The following is a 27,680-nucleotide window of genomic DNA, read 5'->3' as shown; positions in this document are numbered from 1 at the left end:
GAAAGAAAAGATGGTTCGGTGAAACCTCGAAAATTAGTAGCCAGACACTGGTCCAATTAACTTCCATATAAGAACTGGCACCTGTCTCTCCAGTCTCAAGTTCCTCAATCTTTTTGTAGCATGCATTCAGCGTTACATTTGCTATTACACTTCCTGGTTTTGGTGCAAATCTATGAAAACTTGAGGCATTCATTTGAACATAATGTCACACTTAATCATTCATTGTTGTAGTGCTGGTGAATGCCTTCTGATTTTAAACCAGTGACATGGACTTGTTCCTGTTCTCTACAGACATAGATGAATGTTTAGTCAATAACGACACATTATGCGATCACAAATGCATTAACACGCTCGGAAGCTTCATTTGTGAGTGTCAAGAAGGATTTTACTTGAGTTCCGATGGCAAGTCCTGTCTCAGATCTTTTAATGGTAAGAGAGAAGGTTCTTTATTCTAATTGATGGATATTGTATGTAGATCCAATCAATCAAAGAATCATTGAACAGTATCATAGAACCTCTACAGTGTGAAAGCAGGCCTGGCAGCCCATTGAGTCCACACCGACCCTCTGAAAACCATCCCACTCAGATCCACTCCCTACCCTATTCCTGTAGTCTGCACCTCCCATGGCTAATCCACCTAGCCTGCATATCCCTAGACACAATGGACAATTTAGCATAACCACCTAACCTGCACATCTTTGGACTGTGGGAAGAAACCGGAGCACCCGATCGAAACCCACACGGACACGGGAACAAGTGCAAATTTCACACAGGCTGAGTGTGGAATCGAAAGGTCTCTGGCACTGTGAGGATGCTGAAAGAATTCTGCTCAATTTCCAATCATTAACACTGGCAACTAAATCATTTTCCTCTCTAATTCTTAAAGCTTGTCTGTTTAGTTTTAAGAAATAAAGTTCAACCAATTTCAGAAGTTCAACGAGAAAGTTGATTTTCCAAATTTTCTCAGCTCTAATAAAGGATCATGCTTGCAGATACTAATGTACTGCACTAAGGTTACTGAATCAATGGGTATTGCTGCAATAAATGAAAGCAGAGCACAGTCCATGGTGCATATGCCAGCTCTTTGAAGGAGTTATCTAATACATACCAGTCGCCTGATCTTTTCCAGTGATAATTTTATCCTGTTCGTAGAGTCATGGTATCATACAGCATGGAAACAGACCACTCGGTCCAACCAGTCCATGCCAAAAATAATCCCAAACTGAACTCGTCCCAACTGCCTGCTCCTGGCCGATATCCCTCCAAACCTTTCCTGTTCATGTACTTATCCAAATGTCTTTTAAATGTTGTTATTGCACCCACATCCACCACTTCCTCGGAGTTCATTCCACACACGAGCCACCCTCTGTGTAAAACATTGCCCCTCATGTCTTTTTTGAACCTCTCTCCTCTCACTTTAAAAATGTGCCCCTTAGTCTTGAAATCATCCACCCCAGGGGAAAGACATCGACCAATCACTCTATTTCTACCTGTTATTATTTTATAAACCTCTATAAGGTCACCACTCAACCTCCCACACTCCACGTATGTATCCAATTCCCTTTTCTAGGTTACCATTAATCACTTATTCTAGAACATAAAAGTAAAGTTGTCATGTTTAAAAAAAATTCTTATCTTCCCTTCTTTTTCCAATTACTTTAAATCTATGTTCTCTGCCAACCAATTCTCTTGCCAGGGGAAACAATTTCACCCCATTTATCGTGTAGATATTTTTAAATCTATCTTGTTTTGTTAGATAAGTTATGACACACTGCTGGTACAGGAACTGAACTCAAGCCTCCTGACCTAGAGATATTGACACTACCACAAGAGACCTGTACTTTTTAAAATGGACTGTGTAGATACACGTATTTTTAATCAACCTGTTCATACACATTATGATGCACCTCTGAAGCAAATGGGATTTGAACCCAGGCTTTCTGGCTCACAGGCAATGTCACTATCACTGGGCCATAACCTAGTTAGCTTATCAAAAGCCCTCATTATTTTGAACACCCACAATAATTCACACTTAAGCTTCTCCAAGGAGAATAATCCCAGCTTCTCTATTCAGTTAAATCTCTTCTGCACCCTCGTCAGGACAACCTTCCAAACAGTAGCACCCAAAACTGGATATAATACTCCAGGTGAGATCTAACCGGTCATGCATCATAGTTTAACATGATCTCATTTCTATTCTACTCTCTTTGCCTCCCTTGATAACACCTGCTATTTCTACTTTCTCCAGAGGCGGTGCTCTATCTCCTTTTACAGGTCAAGTCTCTCAAATCTTAATATCAGAAACTGGTAGTGGTTGTTACTCGACATTTTTACTTTCTCACAAAAATCAATTTTAATTGAGTAAAAACTTAAAAACAAAATTTACCTGGGCAATTCATTTAGATGCTGAATTGGCACAGTGTGCCAGTTACTGTGATATTCTAGCCTGAGTTCCAAGGGATCATTGACCCCATCCAATGTGACTTGGCCACATACTCAACCGAGCAATCAAAAATGTGAAAAATCGATGCAACAAGTTCTCTTTTGGTTTCAGCAGCTTCATCCCCATGACTTCAGTAAAAGTTTGTCAACAGCCCTGTTTCCTGCCTCCTACTCCTCCGTTTGCCCATTGTCACAGCCATGTCAATATTGAGAATGATGTCGTTTTGTTCAGCAAGGACCTTAATAGTTGTAGAACCAAGGTGGGGTAGATTGAGTTATGTCACAATCAGTCAGGATCGAACAGGTTTGAGGGGCTGAATTGCCTCTTCCCGGCCTTATGATATGGAGCTCAGGATTTTTAAAGCATTTTCTAACTACTGTATCAAACAGCACCCTCATTAACTCATAATTCATCTCTTAATGACCATAGGTGATGCAACCATTGAACTCGATGATCTTGGAAGGACAGAGCATCTTACATAGAATTCCTACAGTGTGAAAGCAGGCCATTCAGCTATTTCCAGTCCCCACTGACCCTCCAAAGAACAGCCCACCCAGACCCACCCCCTACAACCCTGCATTTCTCATGGCTAATCCATCTAACTTGCACATTCCTGGACATTATGGGCACTTTCGCATGGCCACTCCACCTAAACTGTACATCTTTGAACTGTGGGAGGAAACCAGAGCACCTGGAGGAAACCCACACAGACACAGGGAGAATGTACAAACTCCACACATGCAGCGCCCTAAGGGTGGAATCAAACCCAGGTCCCTGGCGCTGTGAGGCAGTAGTACTAATCACCGAGTCACCGTGCCACCCAGTTCAATTTAAGGTTAACTCACACTTTACTTCCTTGTTACTGTGACATTTCTCCCAGATAGCGTGGCTGGTGATGAGGGTCATTATGGTGAGGGGTGGCATACAGAAGAGAAATTATGGGATAAAGACCAAGGAACCTGTACACTCCTATTCCTCTCTTCCGTGTTGTTTGTTAGTACATTGCTAAGCTAGATTTCCAGCTGCTTTTCCAGATTAAAAGATCTCAGAGCTTCAATACTGGAGTCATGAAGTGATTAACTAAAGAAGATATTCACGGTTCCTCCCTCTTTCAGACAGCAGTGCGATTAAATCCGATCACCTGATGAGTGCTGGCACTTGTTCGGTCACTTGTGAAGAGTTTCTGCAGATGAAGCAGACTTTGGCACAGTTCAAGCAGAAGGTAATGTGATATAATTGCCGATCTGTGCTCAATATAAATGCTGCCAGTTATGCTGGCAGTGAAAGGCTTACTGATTGCAGCAAATTCCATCAGAAACTCAACTGGTGAGATTAATGTGTCAGACCAACATTTGTCCCTCATCATTAAAAACAGATTATCTGGTCATGAGTACATCTCTGTCTGTGGGAGATTGCTGGCAGCCATACTTCCTACGTTACAACAGTGACTTACACCTTGAAGTGTTACTTCATTCGCTGAGGGATAAGTATTGGTCAGGGCACTAAAAACAACTCCCAACTCTTCTTTGGAATATCTGGACCTCTCATGATCCAGTGGCTGGTGTCTGTCTCTGAGCCAGAAGCTCTGGGTTCAAGCTTGGGTGGTACAGTGGCTCAGTGGTTAGCACTACTGCCTCACAGGGCCAGGACCCCGGGTTTGACTCCAGTCTCGGGCGAGTGTCCATGTGGAATGTGCACATTCTCCCCGTGTCTGCATGGGTTTCCGCCAGTTTCCTCTCACAAGATGTGCAGATTGGATAGATTAGCCATGTTAAATTGCCCCATTGTTTCCAGGTACATGCAAGCTAGGTAGGTTAGCCATTGGAATGCGGGGGTAGTGGAGAGTGTGGGTGGGATGTTCTTCGGAGGGTCAGAGTGGACGTGCTTGTCGAATGGCCTGCTTCCACACTGTTGGAATTCTATGTTGAAGTTCAATCTCAGGACTTGATGCAAAAAAAGGTGATAATCAACTAGGAGAAGGTGAGGACTGCAGATGCTGGAGATCAGAGTCAAACAGTGTGATGTTGGAAAAGCACAGCCGGTCAGGCAGCATCCGAGGATGCTGCATGACTGGCTGTGCTTTTCCAGCACCACAAAGGGAACATAGCTTTAAATTGAGGGGTGATAGATATAGGACAGATGTTACAGGTGGTTTCTTTACTCAGACAGCAGTAGGGACATGGAACTCACTGCCTGCTACAGTAGTAGACTCTTCAACTTTAAGGGCATTTAAATTGTCATTTGAGAGGTATATGGACAAGAATGGAACAGTGTAGGTTAGATGGGCATTCGATTGGTTCCACAGGGCAGCACAACATCGAGGGCGGAAGGTTGTAATGTTCTATATTCGATGTTCTACTCTTCGGCAAAGAAAGGTGAGTTCATAAGCCATCAGGTTGTTTATGAACCTGTACATCCTATGGCAGGCAGGGAGAGTAGGAGAATCTGTTGGTCAACCATGCTTGATGCAGAATAGAGCCCTTGAAACTACAGATGTTGGTGACAAGCTGGTGACCTCCTCCAGGAAAGATAAACTGCAGCAAGATGCATTTCATCTGCCTCATGTGTCTCAGGGTGCCAGATTGATTCTAAGATGACTTTAGAATAGTCCCTTGGAATTTGTCTTTGGTATCTCATATCAAAGATTACACTCACCCTGTACTGCAACTTAGCATGAACTTAGACTTGTGCTGTAAGCTCTGGAGTGAGGTTTGGACTCTAATTCGGGGTGAGAGTACTAGCCTCTCAACCCCTGCTGATCTCGAAGTGAAACAAGGGAAGAACAGAGAGATTTCAGGGTTGACCACTTGGATAAGCTGAGTGAGTGGGCAAACGCTTGGCAGATGCAGTATCAGCACAGTGGCTCAGTGGTTAGCACTACTGCCTCACAACACCAGGGTCCCAGGTTCAATTCCAGCCTTGGGTGACTGTCTGTGTGGAGTTTGCACATTTTCCCCATGTCTGCGTGGGTTTCCTCTCAGTGCTCTGGTTTCCTCCCACATTCCAAAGGTGTGCAGGTCAGGTGAATTGGCCATGCTAAATTGTCCATAGTGTTAGGTGCATTAGTCAGAGGGGGGTGGGTTACTTTTCGGAGGGTTAGTGTGGACTTGGGTCGAAGGGCCTGTTTCTGCACTGTAGAGAATCTAATCTAATCTCATAATGAGGATAGAATGCGAGGGTATCCAATGTGGGAGCAAAAACAGGAAGGCAGATTGTTAACTGAATGGTGACAAATTGGGAGATGTTAATGTGCAACAAGACCTGGGTGTCACTGAAGGTAAGCATGCAGGTCTACCAGGCAGTGAAGAAGTCAAATGTTATGTTGGCCTTCATCGCAAGGAGATTGGAGTAAAGGTGCAGGGATGTCTTGTTACAATTAGTATATAGGGCACTGGTGAGTCCACACACCTGGAATATCATGGGGAGTTTTCATTTCCACATCTGAGGAAGGACATTCTCGCTTTGGAAGGTGTACAACAAAGCTTTATCAGACATTTCTGAGAAGGCAGGACGTTGAAACAGTTTGAATCATACTTGCTCAGATGAGTGAGGGGGGTGGTTTTCGTAGAAACATATAAAATTCTAAAAGGTCTAGACAGCGTAGATGCAGGAAGGATGCACCTGATGACTGGAAAATCCAGAATTATGGATCACAGTCTAAGGATGTGCAATAAACCACTTAAGACTGAGGTGAGGAGAAATTTCTCAACCCAGAGAATGGTGAGCCTGTGGAATTCGCTACCACAGAAACTGGTTGAGGCCAAAACGTTGCATGACTTCAAGAAGATCTATAATCTGTGGCTAAAGGCAGCAAAAGATATGGGGAAAAAGATTAACAATCTATTGAGTTGGACGATTGGTCATAGTCAAAACAAATGGCAGTGGCAGGCTTGAAGGGCTGAATGGCCTACTCTTGCTCCTATTTTCTATGTTTCCCCTATTACCAGGTCTAGCCTTCATGATCCACATCCACAGCAATGAGGTTGACTCTTAACACACTCTGAAGTGACCTAGCAAGCCACTCCGTTCAAGGATATTTTAGGGTGGACAACAGATGCTGGCCCTGCCACAATGCCTACGTGCAATGATTTTATTTAAACAGTGAGTGGCTTCAAAGCATTCAACTATTGGAGGTTCACACCCAAGTCTGATCTGTGTTCACTCAGCTACATCACATGGCATGCGACATACTGAAAGGTGATATGTTCAACTGCAATGGTCTCGAACTCCCACCCTGTTTGGGAATTCACAGATCCACACTTTTGAATCAAACAAAACATTGGTGAAACTCCTGTGGGTTCGGATTCTGAGGCTAACTCACAGCTTGTTTATAAAAATAGCTCAATATGGCTTTTGTTATGATACATAAAGATGCCTTTATGGTTAGATTTGTCAGAAACCTATTATTAGCTACTGAATAAGCTTAGTGGGTGGTTGTGTTAAAGGCACGCACCTTACTTATGAATCGCTGCTTGTTACTACATTCTATTTTTATTTATTAAATTACAATGTTGTTAAAACTATGGTTTGTGGAGGAGCACCTCTAGTTGGCAATTATTAAGAAATAGATAAAATAGTTATGAAGTGACATTTAATCTTTGCTGGAATAATGAATATCAAATGATGTTGATCACTGGGGAAGTGCATCAGGTTGTGTAACTAACTCCTCCTTTCAGACCCGGAGGCTGTATTCAGAATCTTGCGCTCTGCATTGTGCTACTTGGGGCTGATTAATTCATTTGGCTAGCGCATGGTTCAGAATAACACCAGGCAAAAGTGAGGACTGCAGATGCTGGAGATCAGAGTCAAGATTAGAGTAGTGCTGGAAAAGCACAGCAGGTCAGGAAGTATCCGAGGAACAGGAGAATCGACATTTCTGGCCAAAACCTGATGAAGGGCTCTGGCCCGAAAGCTTGATTTTCCTGCTCCTTGAATGCTGCCTGACCTGCTGTGCTTTTCCAGGACCACTCTAATCCAGCACCACTCCACACTGTCTGTGTGGAGTTTGCACATTCTCCCCGTGTCTGCGTAGGTTTCCTTTGGGTGCTTTGGTTTCCTCCCACAATCCAAAGATGTGTTGGTCAGGTGAATTGGCGATGCTAAATTGTCCATTGTGTTAGGTGCATTAGTTAGGGGTAAATATAGGGTAGGGGAATGGGTCAGGGTGGGTTACTCTTTGGAGGGTCGGTGTGGACTTGTTGGGCCAAATGGCCTGTTTCCACACTGTAAGGATTCTAATCTAATCTAACATATGTGTGTAATTTAGCAGCCAGAAGCCTGCTATAGTTCTCACTCACCGTTCAAATGGGCTGTCCACACAATTCTATATTTTGAAGGATTTGATTTGATTTGATTGTAGTCACATGTACCTAGGTACAGTGAGAAGTTTTGTTTTGCATGCAGTACAGGCAGATCATAACAAACAAAGATTGTAGGGTGATTGAATACAAAGGTTTGGCTGCAAAGAAAGTGCACAAAAAGTAAGATCAACATTAAATTTGAAATTTGAAAGGTCCATCCAGAACTCTAATAACAGCGGGGAAGAAGCTGTTCTTGAACCTGTTAGTACATAAGTTTAAGCTTTTTTATCTTCTGCCTGACAGAAGAGGTTGGAAGAGAGCAGTACCGGGTTGGAAGGGGTCTTTGATGATATTGAGAGCACTACCAGGGTGGGAGGGGTCTTTGATGATATTGAGAGCAGTACCAGGGTGGGAGGGGTCTTTGATGATATTGAGAGCAGTACCAGGGTGGAAGGGGTCTTTGATGATATTGAGAGCACTACCAGGGTGGGAGGGGTCTTTGATGATATTGAGAGCACTACCAGGGTGGGAGGGGTCTTTAATGATATTGGCTGCCTTTCTAAGGCAGCAAGATGTGAAGATGAAATCAATGGATGGAAGATTGACTCATGGGATGGTCTGGGCTGTGTTCACAACTCTCTGTAGTTTCTTCTGGCTCTGGATGGAGAGTTGCAGTACCAAGTCATGATGCATCCAGATAGACAGGCAAAACAGTATGGTGAAAGCAAAAACATAAATTGTAGAAATAGCTCAGCGGGTCTGGCAACATCCGTGAAGAGAAATCAGAGTTCGTGATTTGGGTTTGATGACCCTTCCTCAGAACGGTAACACTGATTTCTCTTCACAGATGCTGCCAGACCTGCTGAGCTTTTCCAACAAGTTCTGTTTTTGTTTCTGATTTCCAACATCCACAGTTCTTTCGGTTTTTATTAAGGCGGTATGGTAATTATAGTATTGCTAGACTGGTGTAAAAATAATAAGAGTTTATTCTTGTTTAGGTCAGAATTCCCTGGTAGGACTTCCCTTCTCTAATGAACATTACTAATAAGTGTGAGCTCAAATCCCACCATGAAAAATATTGGAAAACTGAATTCAGTACATAAATGCTCCCTAACAGGAGAAAGATTGACTATCAAAGCTGCTTGATTATTATAAAAACGTGCCTTATTCATGTCCATGGGGGAACCAAATCCCAAACCGATATTTAATGTACTTAAAATTGACCAGCGATACAATTAATTATCCCTAGTGTCCCTGGACTGGTCAGCACTGCCTGCAAAAATAAATAATGATAAAACAAAATATGAAAGTTGTTTCTTAGTGTAGGAGCAGGTTTTTAGAAGACTTCACTGATAGTATAAAACTTGGCATTTTGTGTCTGTGAGCTCAGCTATCTGAACCAGAATGTTGTGAGTTCAAGTCCCGCTAGAGAGACTTGAACACAAAGACCAGAGCTAATGCTTCCAGTGTAATACTGGGGAAGTGCTACACTGTCAGAGGTGCTGCTTTTTGTACGCAATGTTAAATCAAGCTCTGTTTGCTTCCTCAAGTGGGCATACAAGATCCTACACAGTTATTTCCAAGAAGAGTCAAGGAATTGTACTAGGTGTCCTAACTAATATTTATCTTTCAATAAATATCAAAAAGCAGATGATCTGGTTATGATCATATTACTGATTGTTAGATTTTGCTATGTGAAAATGGCTGGTGTATTTCCCATGTGACAATAGTAACATCTAATTGGCTGAAAAACACTTGGAAGTTGCAATATAAATACAAGCCTTTCTTTTCTCCTTAGACCTTGACTGACCGGATGTGCATTTCCAACATTCTGAGCATGAAATTGGTCCTTGTCTGAGATGCAAAATTAGCAATATAGTGTCAATTACCCCATACTCAACTCATTACTGAAGACTTGTGCTCAGGAAATTGCTGCGCTCCGAGCCAAGCTGTTCCAGTCCAGCTACAACAATGTGGAAAATTGCCCAGGTATGTCCTGTACACAAAAAGCAGGACAAATCCAAACTGGCCAATTAATGCCCCATTAGTCTATTTTTGATCTTCAGTTAAGTAATGAAGTTGTCATGAACGGTGTTATCAAGCAGCACTTGCTTAGTAATAACCTGCTCAGTGATGCCCAATTTTGAGTTCTGCTATAGCCAACTCCTAAACTCATTGCAACCTGAGTTCAAAATGGACAAAAGAGCTGAATATACAGAGCTGAGATAAGAGTGAATGCTCTTGACGTCAAGGCACCATTTGATTGAGCATTGCTTTGAGAAGCCCTTGTCTTCATCACAATATCAGAAGTGGGCTTTTTCACTGATGATTGCACAATATTCAGCACCATTCGCAACTCCTCAGATATTAAAGCAATCCATGCCCAAAAGCAGCAAAACCATGCCCAATGTCTAGGCTTGGATTGACAAGTGGCAAATGACATTTGCGCCACATAAGTGTAAGGCAATGACCAGCTCCAAGAAGACAGCATCTAACCATTGTCCTTTACATGTAATATCATTAATGGGTGCAGCTCTGACAACACTCAAGAAGCTTGACATCATCCCGCTTGATTGGCACCATGTCCACAAACACTCACTCCTTCCGATGCTCAGTAGCAGCAGTGTGTACTGTGCACATGATGCACTGCAGAAATTTATCCAAGATACTCAGACAGTTCCTTCCAAACCCACGACCACTTCTGTCTAGAAGGACAAGGGCAACAAATACATGGGAACACCTGCAAGTTCCCCTCCGAGCTACTCACCATCTTGACTTGGAAATGTATCGCTGTCCCTTCAGTTTCACGGAGTCAAAAACCTGGAAGTCCATTTCTAATGGCATTGTGGGTCTATCTGCATGCACGTGAATTGCAGTGGTTTCAGAAGGCAGCTCACCATCACCTTCTCAAAGCAATTAGGGTGGGCAATAAATGCTGGCCCAGCCAGCGGCGCCCATATCCCACAAATGAATTTTAAAAATAGTTGCTGTCAGTGCAATGAAACAATATGTTAGCCATGTGTAACAAGTAACAATTATGTTGTCATTTGTCCCATATCCATTTCCGTGTCAAGTCTCAGCCCCTCTCTGTTATTATTACACCCACCTTTGCTCAAACAATGAAATGAGACCTGGCAGTCAAGACAGTGATTTCTGCAGTTGAATGGCTACAGTTTGAATCCTCCAACTTTGTTTGGAATCCAGAGGTTTATCAGTAACAGACTTTTCTTTGTGTGTAAAACAACCTAACAATGAAATCTTTTCTTTTCCCAGCTCCTGTTCACAAATCTGGATAACTCCAGTGAAAAGACACAGCTGGGGAGGAAATGCTCAGAAACATTGCAATGCCCTCCACACCTGCCTGGCCTTCCTGGACCACCTGGTAAAATCATTTACACGTTCCTGTCTCCCTTAATAAACTACTGACACTCTTGGGAAACTCTCAAGGGTTAACATAGTTCCTCTAACAATAGAAAATGTTCTACAAGTGCACCCTCCTGAAATAAACTGAAATACATTAGACCACACCTGATACAGTTCAGACCTCCAGACCTAAGCAAATATATATTAGATTCAGGTCGGTCAGAATAAGTGGCTCGGTGATTAGCACTGCGGCCTCACAGCGCCAGCATCTTGGGTTCGATTCCATCCTCAGGCAACTGTGTTGGAGTTTGCACAATCTCCCTGTGTCTCTATGGGTTTCCTACCATACTCAAAACATGCAGGTTAAGTGGATTGGCCATGCTAAGTTGCCCATAGTGTTCAGGGATGTGCAGGCTCAATGGGTTCGCCATGGGGTTACGGGGATAAAGTGAGTCTGGATGGGATATTCTTCAGAGGGATGGTGTGGACTCATTGGAATGAATGGCCTGCTCCCATACTTTAGGGATTCTATTCTATATTAGTAATGGCTCACTAGACTGATTCCTGAAATAAGAAGGTTATCCTACTAGGAGAGATTGAGCAAACTGATTCCTCTGCAAATTAAAAGAGTGCGAAATAATCTGTTTAAGCATATAAAGTACGTGGCAAAATACATGCTCGTTCATCAACATTATCCTCCTGAGAGTTATTGTTGACCAGAAATTGTACTGAACCAAACAAATAAAGCCACATAGTGGCTCAAAGGATAGGTCAAAGGCTAGAAATTCGGCAGAGAGTCATGTCAGTGGTAGAAGTACAGGTCCCTTTAAGGGTCAAACAGAACAGCCACAGAGTTGACTGATGGCATGTAATGTTCATTGGACTTTATATTTAAAAGCTTGGTTCTTCTCAAGTGAGGAGTTGGCTTCTGGACAGGAAGAGGCTTCAGAAGAGAAGGGTGGAACCGGATGTTTGTGCTAAACTGAGGTTTCCAATAAAACCCTTGCAAATCTCTGAACATTTTTTGCTGCCCAATTCAATATATGGATCTTGGTGTGTAAAACAAATAGCTCAGTCTCTGCCTTTCCAAAGCCAGTCCATCATATAAAAGGCACAAGTGAGGAATGTGATGGAATAGTCCCCACTTGCCTGGGTGGGCGCAGCTCCAATAATACTTATGGAACAAGACACTTGATTGGCATGGACGTGATGGGCCAAAGGATCTTTATCTGTACTGTAAATCTCTGACCGTTCAGGACAAAGCAGACTGCTTGATTGGCATCCCATTGGCAAGAGTGGTCTTTGGTAAACAGGTTTGAAGAGACCAGGATACCTGTGTATGAGACCTTTACTGCTGGGGCCTCAGCACTAGCCCCTTATGTATTTGTGGAAAGAAGCAAGCAATGCTGCAAATCTGCAGACTCGGTGGTGGACTAGTCATCTTAAACTCAATGAGGCATCTATTGCTTGACTTCAGGGATTTGCATTCTGAAACATGCTTGAGTAACCACAGCTCTCTGGGACAGAGCATTTTAAAGATTCACAACTCCCTGAGTGACGAAATTTATGCTTATCTCATTGCGAAAAGGCCAAACACTCCGATTTGCAACAGTGATCTCTTCTAGTTCTAGAATCCCCAGGCAGGGAAAACATCCTTCCAGTATCAATCCTGTTAAACCCTTAACTGGAAATTCAACAAAATGAAGAGGCGATTTCCTTGTTCAGTTACTGAAACTGTAAATATATTCTTCATCTTTAAAGATTTCTCTGGCAGTATAGTAGCTACAATTTCTGTGTTGTTATAAGTCTGGCTTTCAACAGGCAGTGCATACAATACTATGTTGGAATGTATCATAGGGGTGTAACACTTGATATCATAAACCACAAGGACACAGTTTGACTGCTTCATGGCAAAGTTACCTGCACAGCTGGATTTTTTGTGAATCATTATTATTTTTTAGTTGCTTTGAGTGCATTGTGTTTAGGAATGGACAGGGTGTTTAGGAAATGGAGTCGCTGACAGCACTGTGTTTGATTAGATTGCAGGGTGAGTTATTGAGTTGTACAAGTTAGGGAGGGCCCAGATTTGACACCTAACAGTGATGGGTGGGGCACAGCTCATCACGTTTTTTTGTTGTTTGAGACTGTCAGCTGTGTCTTCGTTATTTCTTGACCACAATTCCCATGCTCTCTTGGCTTATTGGCTTGCAAACCATTTCCACACTCTGCAAACCTAAGTCTATCCAAAACTCCTAAATTTGTCCATTGAGGTCCCATCTTTTAGATTTCAGAAATGCCATAGCTTCTCATACAGAAGACCAAGGGAACACAGTCAGGGGCTGAAATAACTCTACAGAGGCCAGCATCCCATCACCAAGTCACCCTTTATTTACACATGAACAGTTCTTGACGCAATAATGCCTCATACAGAATCAGGCACCTGTGTAACAGTATCTCTGACACTTTAGGTGACACGGTGGCTCAGTGGTTAGCACTACTGCCTCACAGTGTCAGGGACCCAGGGCAATTCTGCCCTCAGGTGACTATCTTTGTGGAGTTTGCATGTTCTCCCCATGTCTGTGTGGGTTTCCTCTGATTTCCTCCCACTGTCCAAAGGTGTGTAGGTTAGGTGGATTAGCCATGGGAAATGTGAGGTTTCAGGGATAGGTGTGGGTCTGCTGACCTCGTTATAATCACTGCAGACACAATGACCAATATTTATCATTCAACCAACACCTTTAAAGAAACAGAATATCTGGTGATTTGGCACATGGCAATTTTTGAAATCTTGCACATTTAATGGTGCATTAAGAGTGACTACACTTCAAACATGTACTTTATTGGCTCTAAAATATAGGAAGATGACTGTGCTCCAAAAGACATTTTAAAAAATGCAAAGTCTTTCTTCTCTCCTGTAGAATTTCCCACATCACAAGTTTTAATTAATTTTTGGGTAGGGAAGTGAATGAATAGATAGTCTTAATTAGGTGCACTGTAAAAGCAGGATAATTGGAACTTTAACAAGGAAAACATTTGAGAGTCTGAGGTTGAGAGTACAAGTCAAGTACAGACAGGATTGTTTGAACCTCTGCCAATGTTCCTTAAATCTTAGGAACGTGCCTTAAGTATAGTAAACTCAAGTCCTCACTTCCGATTAGGTTTTCATTCAGTTACTTATAAAGGGCATTTTGCAAAGTGAAAGCGGTGAGAGCATGACTGTGAGGGAGGAAGTGTTTATATTATTAGTGTGGAAAAATTGGAACCAATATTGACTGTTTACACTTGACATGAGATACTGCCAAAAGTATTCTGTTGAGAACTGTGTCTTCAATGTGGCATTAAAGAATGTTTTCGTGACTAAGTAAACTGTTTATGATTGCTGTGGCTGAAATCCAAAGTGAACTTGAGTAGACAGGAGTTTTTTTTTTGTCAATTGTGCCACATTCCTGCTGCTATCCATCAAACAATTGACAGCTTCTCTGAGAGTGATGGAATCAGCCAAGTGCAAACCCCACCCCCACCCCCAACAAAAAAATACACAGTTGCAAAAGAATGGCAAAATATCATTAAGGAGGAGGTGTAACCAACAATTTCTCTGTTTAAGATTCAAATACAGAAATGAGGAGAATGACAAGAACTTGTACTTGTTCGTTCACTCTCTGGTTTTGTTGTTCATTACAGGTATCAGCTCAGCTCATTTGGCAGCACGAAGAACAACAACCACTTATACTCATGTAGCACCTTTATAATGTTATAAAATCACCTCAAGGTGTTTCGCAGGGGCTTTTAAAAAATACATGACATGACACCAAGCCACAACAATACGATGGTAGGCCAGATGACCAAGTGTCTCCTCAAAGTGTTAGGATTTGATCGAATGTCATAAAGGAAGAATGTGAGGTGGCTGGACAGAGTTCCAGAACTTAGGGTCCAGGGAACGTTTGGAATACTGTGTTCAATTCTGGTCTCCCTGCTATAAGAAAGATTTTGTGAAACTTGAAAGTGTTCAGAAAAGATTTCAAAGAATGTTGCTAGGGTTGGAGAGTTTGAGCTATAGGGAGAGACTGAATAGGCTGGGGCTGTTTTCCCTGAAGCGTCGGAGGCTGAGGGGTGACCTTATCGAGGTTTATAAAATCATGAGGGGCATGAATGGGGTGAATAGCCAAGGTCTTTTCCCCAGGTTAGGGGAGTCCAGAACTAGAGGGCATAGGTTTGAGGTGAGAGGGGAAAGATTTAAAAGGGACATAAGGGGTAACTTTTTCAAACAGAGGGTGATGCGTGTATGGAATGAACTGCCAGAGGTGGTGGTGGAGGCTGGTACAATTACAGTATTTGAAGGGCATTTGGATGAGTACATGAAAAGGGTTTACAATAGAGGGATATGAGCCAAATGTTGGCAAACAGGACTAGATTAATTTAGGATATCTGCTTGGCATGGACAAGTTGAACGGAAGGACCTGCTTTCGTGCTGTACAGCTCTCTGATTTCGTAAATGAGAGGATGGACAGACACCAAAGGTGGAACAGTGAAAGTTAGGGATGCAGTAAATGTCAGAACCAGTGAAGTGTAGATTTCTTGGAGGTTTACGGAGGTGGTGATGAATCCAGGGATATGGAAGGGTGAGGCTATGGAGCAAAATCAAAGCAATCTTGAGAATTTTAGCAGTCATTGAGAACTGCGGGTTATGTGGGAATAAGACTTGGATTAAAGCAAAGGCAAACAGGGTCTGGAAGATCTCAAGATTATGGACAGAGAATGTAACAGATCAGAAAGAAGTACACTGGAAAGGTTAGGCCTAGACGTAACACGGTATGCATGAAGGAACTTTTGAGATTAATAAAGATTGAGACTACCATTAACTTGACTGATTATCTCCACTTCCTAGCCACTGGTTCCACTGACCAAGGCTGAACCAGATCATCTACAACCTTGAACCCGAGTTAAGTTTCCTACTCCATATTCACTCTGTCACCAAAACTGCCTGCTTCCATTTCTGTAACAGTGTCATTTCTGCCCTTAGCTCAGCCCATCTGCTCCTACAGACCCCTCCCCTTCTGCTCCTACAGACCCCTCCCCATCTGCTCCTACAGACCCCTCCCCTTCTGCACCTTTGCTCTTTTCACTCTTAACTATATCAATGCTGTTGCTGTGGCTTCCCCAAATTCCAATCTCCATCAACGTGGACTCATCCAAATCTCTGCTACACAGGAAGTCCTGTTCCCTCATTACCCTGTATTCCCTGACCTCCACTGGAATCGAATCCATCACCATACTAATTTAAAAAATCTCATTCTTATTTTCAAACATCTCCATGGTGTCAGCTCACCCCCATCTCTGTAAATATCTCCAGCCCAACAATCCTCCAAGATCAATTCCAGCCTCTTGCGTGTCTCAGATTTTAATCATTTCACAATTGGCCATTCAGGCGCTAAGCACAACCAAAACTGTGAAATGCCTCAGATGATTTATTGCATTCAAGGTACTATCTATAAACAAGTGTGATTAATAAACTTTTACTATTTGTTCAGTAAACATTGCACCACTTTTTCTCATTCAAGGTCCACCAGGAAATCCAGGCCCAAAAGGCAGCATTGGACTGATGGGACCTCCAGGACCATCTGGTGCACGTGGACCCAGAGGTGACATGGGCCCCATGGGTCCCATCCCTGATCTATCCCACTTCAAGAGGGGAAGGCGAGGTCCAGTGGTAAATATGTGTCTTGTGTGTGTGTATCTGTGTGTTTCTGTGTGTGTGCATGTGCGTGTGTCTGTGTATGTGTCTTTGTGTGTGTTTCTGTGTGTGTGACTGTCTGTGTGTGTGTTTATGTGAGTGCATATATGTCTGTCTGTGTGTCTCTGAGTGTGCGTGTCTATGTCTCTGTGAGTGTATGTATGTGTATCTGTCTGTTTGAGTGTATGTATGTCTGTGTGTGTCTGTGTGTGAGACTGAGACAGACAGACAGACAGACAGACAGACAGACAGAGAGGTGGTAGTCCCTCAGAATGAGGATGTTCCTTGCTCATGGCAAGAACCTGTACATGCAGCCTTTTAACACAGAGAGGCTGTACTGCTGCAGGTACCACATGGTTCTGGCTGACCAGAGACCCTCTTATTCTGACTGACTGTTAGAGGCATTTTACCGAGGTTACTATCCTTGGTGGATCAAAATCCTGGAACTCCCTTCCTAACCACACTCTGGGTGTACCTACATTCTAGGCACTGCAATGATTAAAGATGGCCGCTCACCACCACCTTCTCAAGTGCAATTTGGGATGCATCATAAATGCTTGGCCAACCAGCGATGCCCACATCCCGGGAATGGATTTAAAAAAAGAAAAGGTTAAAGGATGACCTAATGATGAAGGGGTTTGAGCCAGGTGAATGGGCAGCAAGTGTTTTCACTGTTGAAGAGACTAAAGCTAAAGCTTACAAACATTTAATAGCCAGTAATTGATTAGGGAATTTAGGAGACACTTCCTTACCCAGAACACTGTTGGAATGCAGAAAGCATGAGAGTGATTGAGGTGAATAGCAAAGATGCATTAGAAGAAACAAGATAAGGACATGATGGAGACTGAAATGTTTGATAGGGTTTGACAAAGTAGGACAGAAGGTGTGTGTGGAGCAAGAACATTACATCAAACATTTGGGCTGAATGGCCTGTTTCGGTGCCAGACGATTTGATACAATGTACTTTTAGGCAAGTGTTCATGCATTACATTATGCAATGTAATTATTGGACATATATCTGCATCTGTTTATTAATGTAGTTTTCTATCAGACATGTCAAGTCATGTATCAGTCTTGCATGAAAGCTAACTTTTGTAACACTTCTTAAAGACATAATGAGATGAAATAACTTGGTGTTGCTGGTGATCAGACAGATGTTGCATAGAAGCACAGAAGGACTTGCATTTGGTTAGGACTAGACCCCAGGATCTAGTGGCTCAGTGGTTAGTGCTGCTGCCTGACAGCACTAGGGACTTGAGTTTGATTCCACCCTCGGGTGACAATCTGTATGGAGTTTGTACATTCTCCCTGTGGGTCCCCCCGGGTGCTCTGGTTCCCTCGTACAGTCCAAAGATGTGCAGGTTATATGGATTAGCCATGCTAAATTATCCATAATGTCCAGGGATGTGCAGGCTAGTTGGATTAGCCATTACAAATGCAGATTTATGAGTAAGGAGAGTGGGATGCTCTTTGGACGGTCATTGTGGACTTGATGGGTCAAATGGCTTGCTTCCATACTGTAGGGATTCTTTGGAAACACATCTTCTATTCTATGAATTTCCCCAATTCACAACAGTTGCAGACTGTTTAAAGTTTCTTTGACATGTTTAAGTGTTACATCCCGTGAGTGTCTCTCTCCCCCCTCCCTCTCTCTTGATTTACATCCACAGCCAGTTTTAGCTGTAGCAATCCTTTTTCAAAAAGTACAGTTTGGAATTATGAATTAAAAATGTCAGAAGTACTTTGGACTTCTGACTGCCATTATAACAAGGTATGTTGCACCTTTTGTGATGTCTAGATATCCGAAGCACTTCACATCTAATTAAGTATTTTATATTTTGTAATCTGAGCATGAGGTCAGTCGATGTGTCCACAACACATTCTCAGCACCAATGTGAGAATGTTTTAAGGTGTTGCTTGAGTGATAAATATTAGGGGAAATCTCTCCTGTTCTCCTTTGAAATATTTCTGTGGATCTTTCAAACCACTTAGAAGGGTAAATGAGACTTTTATTTCTATCTCACAAAATAAACCATACCTTCCAAGCAGGTAGTGCTCACACACAGCATCAAGTCTGGAGTACAATGAGGGGGGAGCTACTCAAAGCCACAAACCCACAACTCAGAGAGACAAGAGTGTAAAACAGCTACAACCCAGTGAAAAGTCACCTTATGAGAATGTCTTCCTGTTGTTCTGGGCTTGACCATAATTTGTTCTGATGTTGAAAGTGGGGTGGGGATCAGAGTTCATAGGGGGTGGGGGGTAGGGGTGTAGGGCAGGGCAACTGAGAGTGAAGGGCTGCTTGTTGAGTATCAGCCTTACATGTTCTGGGAACAACAGAGAAACAATTTGGGCAAGGAAGCTACACTAATGTAGATTTAAAATGTGTCTCTTTTCAGGGCATGTTCCATGAAAAGTCACTGGTCACTGGTTGATTTCACTGGACTTGTGTGGGGCAGTTGAGTTGACAAAAGGCCCCATGTCTCCATGACCAACAGATACTCACCATTCTATTATCAGCTCTCAGACGGCACTCATGCACCCTGACCTCTAAAAAGGATAATGTACAAGTCTTTCGCCACCTTCAAATTAACCAAGAGTTTGGAGAGACGAGAAATTCCCATTGCTTTCTCCATGACAGTGAGAGTCGACTTGCCAAACTATCAGTGCCCAGTACCCTTTCACTTTTAATTGTGACAGTTTTAAATCTGGCATTCTTGCATTTGTCCTGATAAGTACTTTGACAACGTCTCTCGTTTCAGCAATACTGAATATTTTGCAGACTAAAACTATCTGTTATATTTCTAGGGCGCACCTGGAACACCAGGAAAGAATGGATTGAAGGTACCGTTTTGTCTGGATCATTTTTGCAAAACAATACATATTATTGTTATGAAGCCAGTTTCCTCATTTGTGACATGCTTCAGTCCATACACCAAAGGTTGTATGACTAGAATGTTCCTGAGAAAATGAATGTGATCCTCATTGGTTTAAAAGTTGAATTACACAGAATTTCCAGCACAGATACGGGCCATTTGACCCAACTGTTCTATACTGGTGTTCATGTTCTACATGAGTCACTTCTCTCTTCATTTCACCAATCAGCATTATTTGGTATTTAAAAACAAACCAGTTAAATACTGAGATGTACGGAATAGGGAAACCTCAAGGCCTAGTGCTGATTTTTTGCTGACTTCCACTAGTGTTACAGTAGCTGCACTCAGCCAGGGCTTTCCCTCCTCATCACGGAAGTCCTTAATGAATATTTTACATTGGAATTCACAAAGGAGAAGGACATGATGGATGATGAGTCTTGAGAAGGGTATTTTGATATTCAAGGGTATGTCAATATAAAAAAGGAGGAAATGTTGGCTGTTTTGAAAAGTAGTTAGGTAGACAAGTCCCCAGGACCTGATGGGATCGATCCCAGAATGCTGAGGGCAGCAGGTGAGGAAATTGCTGGTCCCTTGTATGAAATCCCTATATCGTCCTTTGTCACAGGAGGGGTCCCAGAGAACTGGAGAATAGTCAACGATGTTCCTTTGTTTAAGAAGGGCAACAAGAGATAAGTGAGAAATTACAGGCTGGTGAGCCTTACATCAATGGTAGAGAAATTATTGGAGAAGATTCTTAGGGATAGGATTTATACACATTTAGCAAAATATGGACTTATTAGTAATTGCTAGCACAACTTTGTGTGGGGAAGGTCGTATCTCATAAACTTGAGTTTTTTTGAGGAAGTAACAAAGATGAGTGATGAGGGCAGGACAGTGGATGCTGTCTATATGGACCTTAGCCTTGCCTTTGACAAGATCCCTCATGGCAGGCTGATATGAAAGGTACAGTCACATGGGATCTTTGCTCAGCTGTAAGATGGAAACAGAACTGGATTAGTCACTGAAGACCGAGGGTAAAGGTAGAAGAGTGTTTTTCTGACTGGAGATGTATGACCAGTCATGTTCTGCAGGGACCAGTGCGGGGGTCCCTGTTGTTTGGAATATATATCAATGATCTGGAGGAGAATGTAGGTAACCTGATTAGTAAATTTGCAAATGACACAAAGAATGGGAGAGCTGTTCATAGTGAAGAGGATTGCAGATGGAGTTTAATCCGGACAAGTGCGAGGTGATGCATTTTGGAAGATCTAATGAAGTGGGGAAGCATACGGTAAATGGCAGAACCACTTAGTAGCATCAACATACATTTCCACAAGTCCACAGCTCCCTGAAAGTGGCAACACAAGTGGATAAGGTGGTCAAGAAGGCATATAACATTGCTTGCCTTCATTGGTTGAATCATAGAGTATAAAAATTGGCATGTTATGTTGCAGCTGGGTAGAACTTTAAGTTAGGGAACATTTAGAATGTTGTGCACAGAAACAGTTTACCAGGATGTTGCCTGGTTTGGAGGGTATTAGCTATGAGAGTTTGGGCAAACTTGGTTTGTTTTCACTTGAACATCTAAGGATGAGGTGGTAGACCTGATAGGAGTTTACAAAATTATGAGTGGCACAGTTAGAATGGATCTTTGGAGTCCTTTCTCCCAGGGTAGAAATGTCAACTACAAGGGAACATAGGTTTAGACAGAAAAGGTTTTTAGTTTAGAAAGGCATCATATGTCAGTGTAGTCTTGATGGGCTAAAGAGCCTGTTCCTGTGCTGCACTGTTCTTACTGTCTTTGAAAATTTTCCATTTGTGGATGAAATCAAGCCTATTGTGACATTTCTCAGTTTGATAGCCATTTAGCAGATCCTGCTTAGCTCACACATTGATGAGTTACTGGGGAAAGTTGGGTAGTGATGGGAACACCGTGTGCCACCAAAAGTACAGTGCTGCAGGCTAGCAAGCCAAAGGGATGAGGAAAGTAAGTGAAGCCAAAATAAGAATGTTAGCAGTAAGGCATAGTTTGAGTTGGGCATGAACCAGTAAACGCAGAAGAGACAACTGGCCCTCCATATAATTAACCCACGCAGCATTCAATTAGTACACAGTGAAATGCAACCGCTCCCAAATGAGGTCAAGGGCATTCATGGCCAAGGAAGAAATGGTGGCGACCAAACCAGGATAAACTCACTGCCCTGTTTCAAGGAGTCGCTTTTATATTTGCCTGTGATGTACTAAGTTTTACCCAAAGGGATGAGGGCAGTGTCATACCCTCTGAGGAGTCAGCCTTCAAATTCAGGAGTGGATTTTGAACTCATGGGTTTCTGTCTCATTATGGAGTCGAGGCTAGAATTTGCTCACTGAGACAGTTTGTGTGTGGCCTCTTCTGATTTCTGTTTTAGTGACGTAATTCAGCTTCAAGTCATCTTGATTGTTTGCTGCTTGGTGTCGGTTGCCCCTCCCAATGCCCTACATCTATGCCATTCCCCGACAAGATGCAGGTCTTACCTTCTAATATGCAACAATCTGCACTCATCTGGATGTAAATTCCATTTGCCACTGTGTTGCCCAATTACAAGACATGGTCAGGATTGTGTGCTCCAAGTCTGACAGTAGAGGTTGACTCAGCTGAACCCATTGAATCAGAGGCCAGGATGCTACCATGTGAATTAGGTTGGTGTGTAGTCTTCCCTGTCCTGTGTCCTGATGAGGTAAAAACAATGACTGCAGATGCTGGAAACCAGATTCTGGATTAGTGGTGCTGGAAGAGCACAGCAGTTCAGGCAGCATCCGAGGAGCAGTAAAATCGACGTTTCGGGCAAAAGCCCTTCATCAGGAATACAGGCAGAGAGCCTGAAGGGTGGAGAGATAAGTGAGATGAGGGTAGGGATGGGGAGAAAGTAGCATGGAGTACAATAGGTGAGTGGGGGAGGGGATGAAGGTGATAGGTCGGGGAGGAGGGTAGAGTGGGATAGGTGGAAAAGAAGATAGGCAGGTAGGACAAGTCATGGGGACAGTGCTGAGCTGGAAGTTTGGAACTGGGGTGAGGTGGGGGAAGGGGAAATGAGGAAACTGTTGAAGTCCACATTGATGCTGTGTACTGATGATGCTTGAGATGTCCCCTGCAAAATATCGAAGTTCAGCAACTGACCATTGCAACTGTGCCCAGACTATTTCTGCTGCCTGGTCAAATATATGTGATGCAAGGGCAGGGAAAACACCTTTTCAGTTTATTTGTAATGGACAAAAACAGACAGCAGTTCACTATGACTTAGTACACACAAAGCTGTAAAATGCAACTTGTCCATTATAAAAACAGCCATCCTACTGAACGGTTCATTTATTTATTGGATTGATTTTAGTTGTGGAGTAGATCTATCAATATCTAATTAAGATGTTTACTGAACATCACTGCTATATTCCAATAGGAATGATTAGATTAGATTCCCTACAGTGTGGAAACAGGCCCTTCGACCCAACCAGTCCACACTGATCCTCCGAAGAGTAACCCACCCAGATCCATCTCCCTCTGACTAATGCACCTAGCACAATGGGCAATTTAGCGTGTCCAATTCACCTGACCTGCACATCTTTGGACTGTGGGAGGAAACTGGAGCACCGGGACGAAACTCATACAGTCACGGGGAGAATGTGCAAACTCTATACAAACAGTCTTCCGAGGCTGGAATTGAACCTGGGACCCTGGTGCTGTGAGGCAGCAGTGCTAACCACTGAGCCACCATGCCACCCCCCCCTTTACTCCTTTCACTCCTTTATTTTCTAAATAAGTTCTCAACATAGTGGCTCAGTGGTTAGCGCTGCTGCCTCACAGTGCTCGGGACCTGGATTCGATTCTACCTCCTTGGGCAACTGTGTAGTTGTGTGGAGTTTACATATTCTCCCTGTGTTTGTGTGGGTTTCCTCTGGGTGCTCCGGTTTCCTCCCACAGTCCAAAGATGGCTAGGTGGATTGGTCATGGGAAATACATGCTTATAGCGAAAGAGTAGGGGAGTTGATCTGGAGAAGATGCTCTTGAAAGGGTTGGTATGGACTCAATGGGCCAAATGGCCTGCCTCCACACAGTAGGGATTCTATAATTTGACAACTACAACTATCAATCATGACTCCTTTGCATAAAACATATTTGCCAGCTCTCTACAAATGTGTTTACTTTGTTATTTGACCATATGCATTGTCTTCAAGAGGATGTTCATCCAAACAGATTCAATCCTAACCTTGCACAGAGGACATGTTGCCAATCCTGGTGAGTGGAATAGAGGGAGGTATTGTCTTTGTCATGCTTCTGGTCCAAAAACCAACAACTAATTTGTGAATCTTTACTGATCTTTTCCAGGGTGAAAGAGGTCATCCCGGACCACGCGGACTACCAGTAAGAAAGATAGCTTGAGTGCGCGGGGAAATATTAGTTTTTGAACCTATTATAGACCTCTAGAATGAGAAGTCATTGTTTTAGGTTAAGCAATGGCAGAATTAAAGCAGATGAGTGGAAATTACTTCTCTCTGTGGAATTCACTGCTCCAGAGTGTGGTGGATCCCAGCTCATTAAGTAAACATAAGGAGGAGATAGATTTTTAATTAGTAACAGGTTAAAGAGTTATAAAGAGTGGGCAGGAAAGTGGAGTTGAGACAGAGATGAGATCATGCCATGATCATATTGAATGGCAAAGCAGGCTCGAGGGGCTGAATGGCCTACTCCTGTTCCCAGTTCTGACGTTATGTTTTTATATCTATCTACATAGAAGATCAGAAAGCATTAATTATATACCATAGAATGTCTGCATGTTAAAAGTGCAAACAGAGGAAGGCATTCATTTCATGTGGAGGTCAATCGCAGGTTAATTGCTACAGGTGAAAGAAATTGCAGATTAACCTGGAGCCAAAACGTTTCACAGATTTGACAATCTGATAACTTCTCGAGCAGCAAGCAACTTGTACCTGATCTTGAGGATTGATTTAGACATTTTCAGCATGGTGTGCCCTTCAAGAAATAGACCATCATTCATCCCTAGGTTACCAATGAACAGCACGTTGAGAAATGAACGAACTTTGAACACACGGACGTTTGAAGGAAATCTTTTGGGAACCTGTTCAAAAACTGAACTGAATGAGTCCCAAACTTCAGTTTAAGTACATTTATGACAGATGATTGTTGCTGTCTTATTAACATTGACGCCATTGACAAGAAGGAGAAATGCAATGAACGCTCTTTTTTTTGTCCACTTTCAACAGTACACAGCATAATTATCAGAATGACTCAGATTTTACTTAGTTTCAGGGTTGTGAGGAACATTCTCATTTTGCCGTGTGAGAGTGAAGATGAGGTCACAAGACTAAAGATAGAACAGAGCAACAGGATCATTCGACTGAGCTGGACGGAAACATACAGAACACACTATGTCAGGAGGACCAGAAGCAAAATGAGGCTGAAGACTTAATTCATCCTAAATGCACTTGAGCAAGTTTGATTGTACGTTTAATTCCGGAGAATGTTGATCATAATTGCTCAACTGATGCTTGCACTTCCAGAATCTCCTCCCATTCTTTTTGTTTCTTTTAATTTAATTGCTAAAAAAAACCCTGCAAACACTGTAAATGTGAAATAAGGAACAAACAATGCAGAAAAGGCACAACAGAGAATAGTGTCGATAGTGTAGTGTTGGAAAAGCACAGCAGGTCAGGTGGCATCTGAAGAACAGGAGAATCTCCTGCACTTTGGGTGCTGCCTGACCTGCTGTGCTTTTACAGCACCACACTCTCGACTCTGATCTCCAGCATTTGCAGTCCTCACTTCCCCATTACAGAGAATAGACACAATAACTACAAATGTAGTTTAGAAAAACTGGAGGGATATAAATAAAGAATGAGCAGGTTTTCAACATGGAAAAGAACAACAAGGGTGTTGGGGGCAGAAGTGGAGGTATTGGAAGGCATAAAGGCAAGAAGGAAGTGGAATAAAGAGGACATTGATGCAAGATACTAAAGGCTCAAAACGGCAGATGCATTCGAGGAGAATTCTCCACCACGTGGAGATTAATTCTTGTCTAATGCATCTGCTCCTCTACATTTAAATATTAGACAGTTCATTCAGCTTTCTGCATTGTATGTGCAGTGTTTAATGGTTTGATTTGATTTATGGTAATCACATGTACCTAAATACAGTGAAAAGCTTTGCTTTGTGAGCAGTATAGGCAAGATCATAGCAAATAAGGACATATAAATCATAGGGTGCTTTGACCAGGGCAAGGCATACAAGGTTGCACGAAGGTATACAAAGCAAGATCAACATTATTTGAAGTTAGAGAGGTCCATTCAGCAGTCTAATAACAGTGGAGGCATTGTGGATGTTTATTGCTTATGTGGGACACATGTGGGTATTCTTGTTCTCTCAGAAGGTCTACATCAGGGCTTCCCAAAGTGGGGCTTGGGCTGATAAGTGGCAAGTAATATTTGCACTACACAAGTGCCAGGAAATGACGATGTCCAATGAGACAGAATCTGACCATCTGCCCTTGACATTCAATGGTATCACCATCACTGAATTCCCCATCATCAACACCATGGGGGTGGTACCATTGATTAGAAAGTGAGCCGTATAAATATAATGGCCAGGAGAGGAGGCCAGATACATGGAACTGTGTGGTGAATAACTCACTTCCTGACTCTCCAGTGCCTGTCCAACATCTTCCAGGTACAAGTCAGGAGTGTGATGGAATAGTCTCCACTGGATGGATGAAGATCCAGCAATATCTGAAGAAGCTTGAAATCTTCCAGGACAAGCTTGCTTGATGGACACCACAACCAACTCCTTCATATTGACTCCCTTCAGCACCAATTCAGAGTCAGTGTCACTGAAATGCTTTACAACAATTCATCCTGGCTCCTTCGACAGTGCATTCCAAACCTGCATACATGACCATCTAGGACAAGGGCAGCTGGTACACGAGAATGTTACTATCTATAGGTTCCCCTCCAAATGACTCACCATCCTGACTTGAATGGTGTTCCTTCAAAGTTGCTGGGTCAAAATCCTGGAATTCCCCTCCAAACTGCACTATAGATGGATCTAGGCCACACGGACTGCCACCACCTTCTCAAGGGGCAGTTGGGGATGGACAGTAAATACTGAACCAGCCAGTTTTTGTCTTAGAAAAGGTGCTGGACAGTTAAATGAAGAAAGTGAAACCCCATAATGGGGCTTCTCTCCAACTTTATCAAATTGGAAGTTATGAAAGGTCTTTGCACCCGGGTCACCACTAAAAGCAGGCAACAGGGAGGATGGAGCGAGGTGGAGGAACTCCCTTAAAGAACAGCCTAGAGATGCTTCAACCCTGAGTTGGTAGGGAGGGCCAGAAAGCAGCTGATACCCCTGAAACCAAGAGGCCACTTCCAGGTGGCTGTATTGTCCTACGCAGCCTCTACTGCTTGAAAGATCCCAGTCAACCTCTGACTGAAGTATTAGAAATAAGATTGATGAGCTTGAGGCTCTTTTGGAAATTGGCAGCTACGATATTGTGGGGATAACTGAGATGCGGCTTCAAGTGAACAGGCCTGGGAAATTAATATTCAAGGCTATATGTGCTATCGTAAGGACAGACTGACGGGCAGAGGGAGTAGGGTGGCCCTGTTGGTAAGGGATGATATTCAGTCCCTTGCGCGGGGGGACCTAGAATCAGGGGATGTAGAGTCATTATGGATAGAGCTGAGAAATTCTAAGGGTAGAAAGACCCTCTTGGGAGTTATCAACAGGCCCCCAAACAGTAGTCTGGATGTAAGGTGTAAGTTGAATAAGGAGCAGAAATTGGCCTGTCGCAAAGATGTTACTACAGTTGTTATGGGGGATTTCAACATGCAGGTAGACTGGGAAAATCAGGATGGTATTGGACCTCAAGAAAGACTTTGTGGAGTGTCTCCGAGATGGATTCTTAGAACAGCTGGTGCTG

The 27,680-nt window shown here is 42.9% G+C and overlaps 1 protein-coding gene across 2 annotated transcripts in view; it reads left to right on the top strand.

The window, feature by feature from the left end:
- Positions 1–27,680, top strand: part of LOC122542489 (collagen and calcium-binding EGF domain-containing protein 1-like) — a 158,159-nt gene that overhangs the window by 120,493 nt on the left and 9,986 nt on the right. For both annotated transcript variants that reach the window (XM_043680264.1, XM_043680263.1), the window contains 6 exons: positions 292–429; positions 3,559–3,665; positions 11,017–11,125; positions 16,665–16,813; positions 19,646–19,681; positions 24,074–24,109. In XM_043680264.1, the coding sequence (XP_043536199.1) occupies positions 292–429; positions 3,559–3,665; positions 11,017–11,125; positions 16,665–16,813; positions 19,646–19,681; positions 24,074–24,109 (575 nt within the window). The remainder of the gene's footprint in view (positions 1–291; positions 430–3,558; positions 3,666–11,016; positions 11,126–16,664; positions 16,814–19,645; positions 19,682–24,073; positions 24,110–27,680) is intronic.

The sequence above is a fragment of the Chiloscyllium plagiosum genome, chromosome 40 (genome assembly GCF_004010195.1).
Source record: "Chiloscyllium plagiosum isolate BGI_BamShark_2017 chromosome 40, ASM401019v2, whole genome shotgun sequence".
Classification (NCBI taxonomy): Eukaryota; Metazoa; Chordata; class Chondrichthyes; order Orectolobiformes; family Hemiscylliidae; genus Chiloscyllium; species Chiloscyllium plagiosum.
The sequence above is the reverse complement of the archived record's forward strand: the minus strand, read 5'-3'. Positions and strand labels throughout refer to the sequence as shown.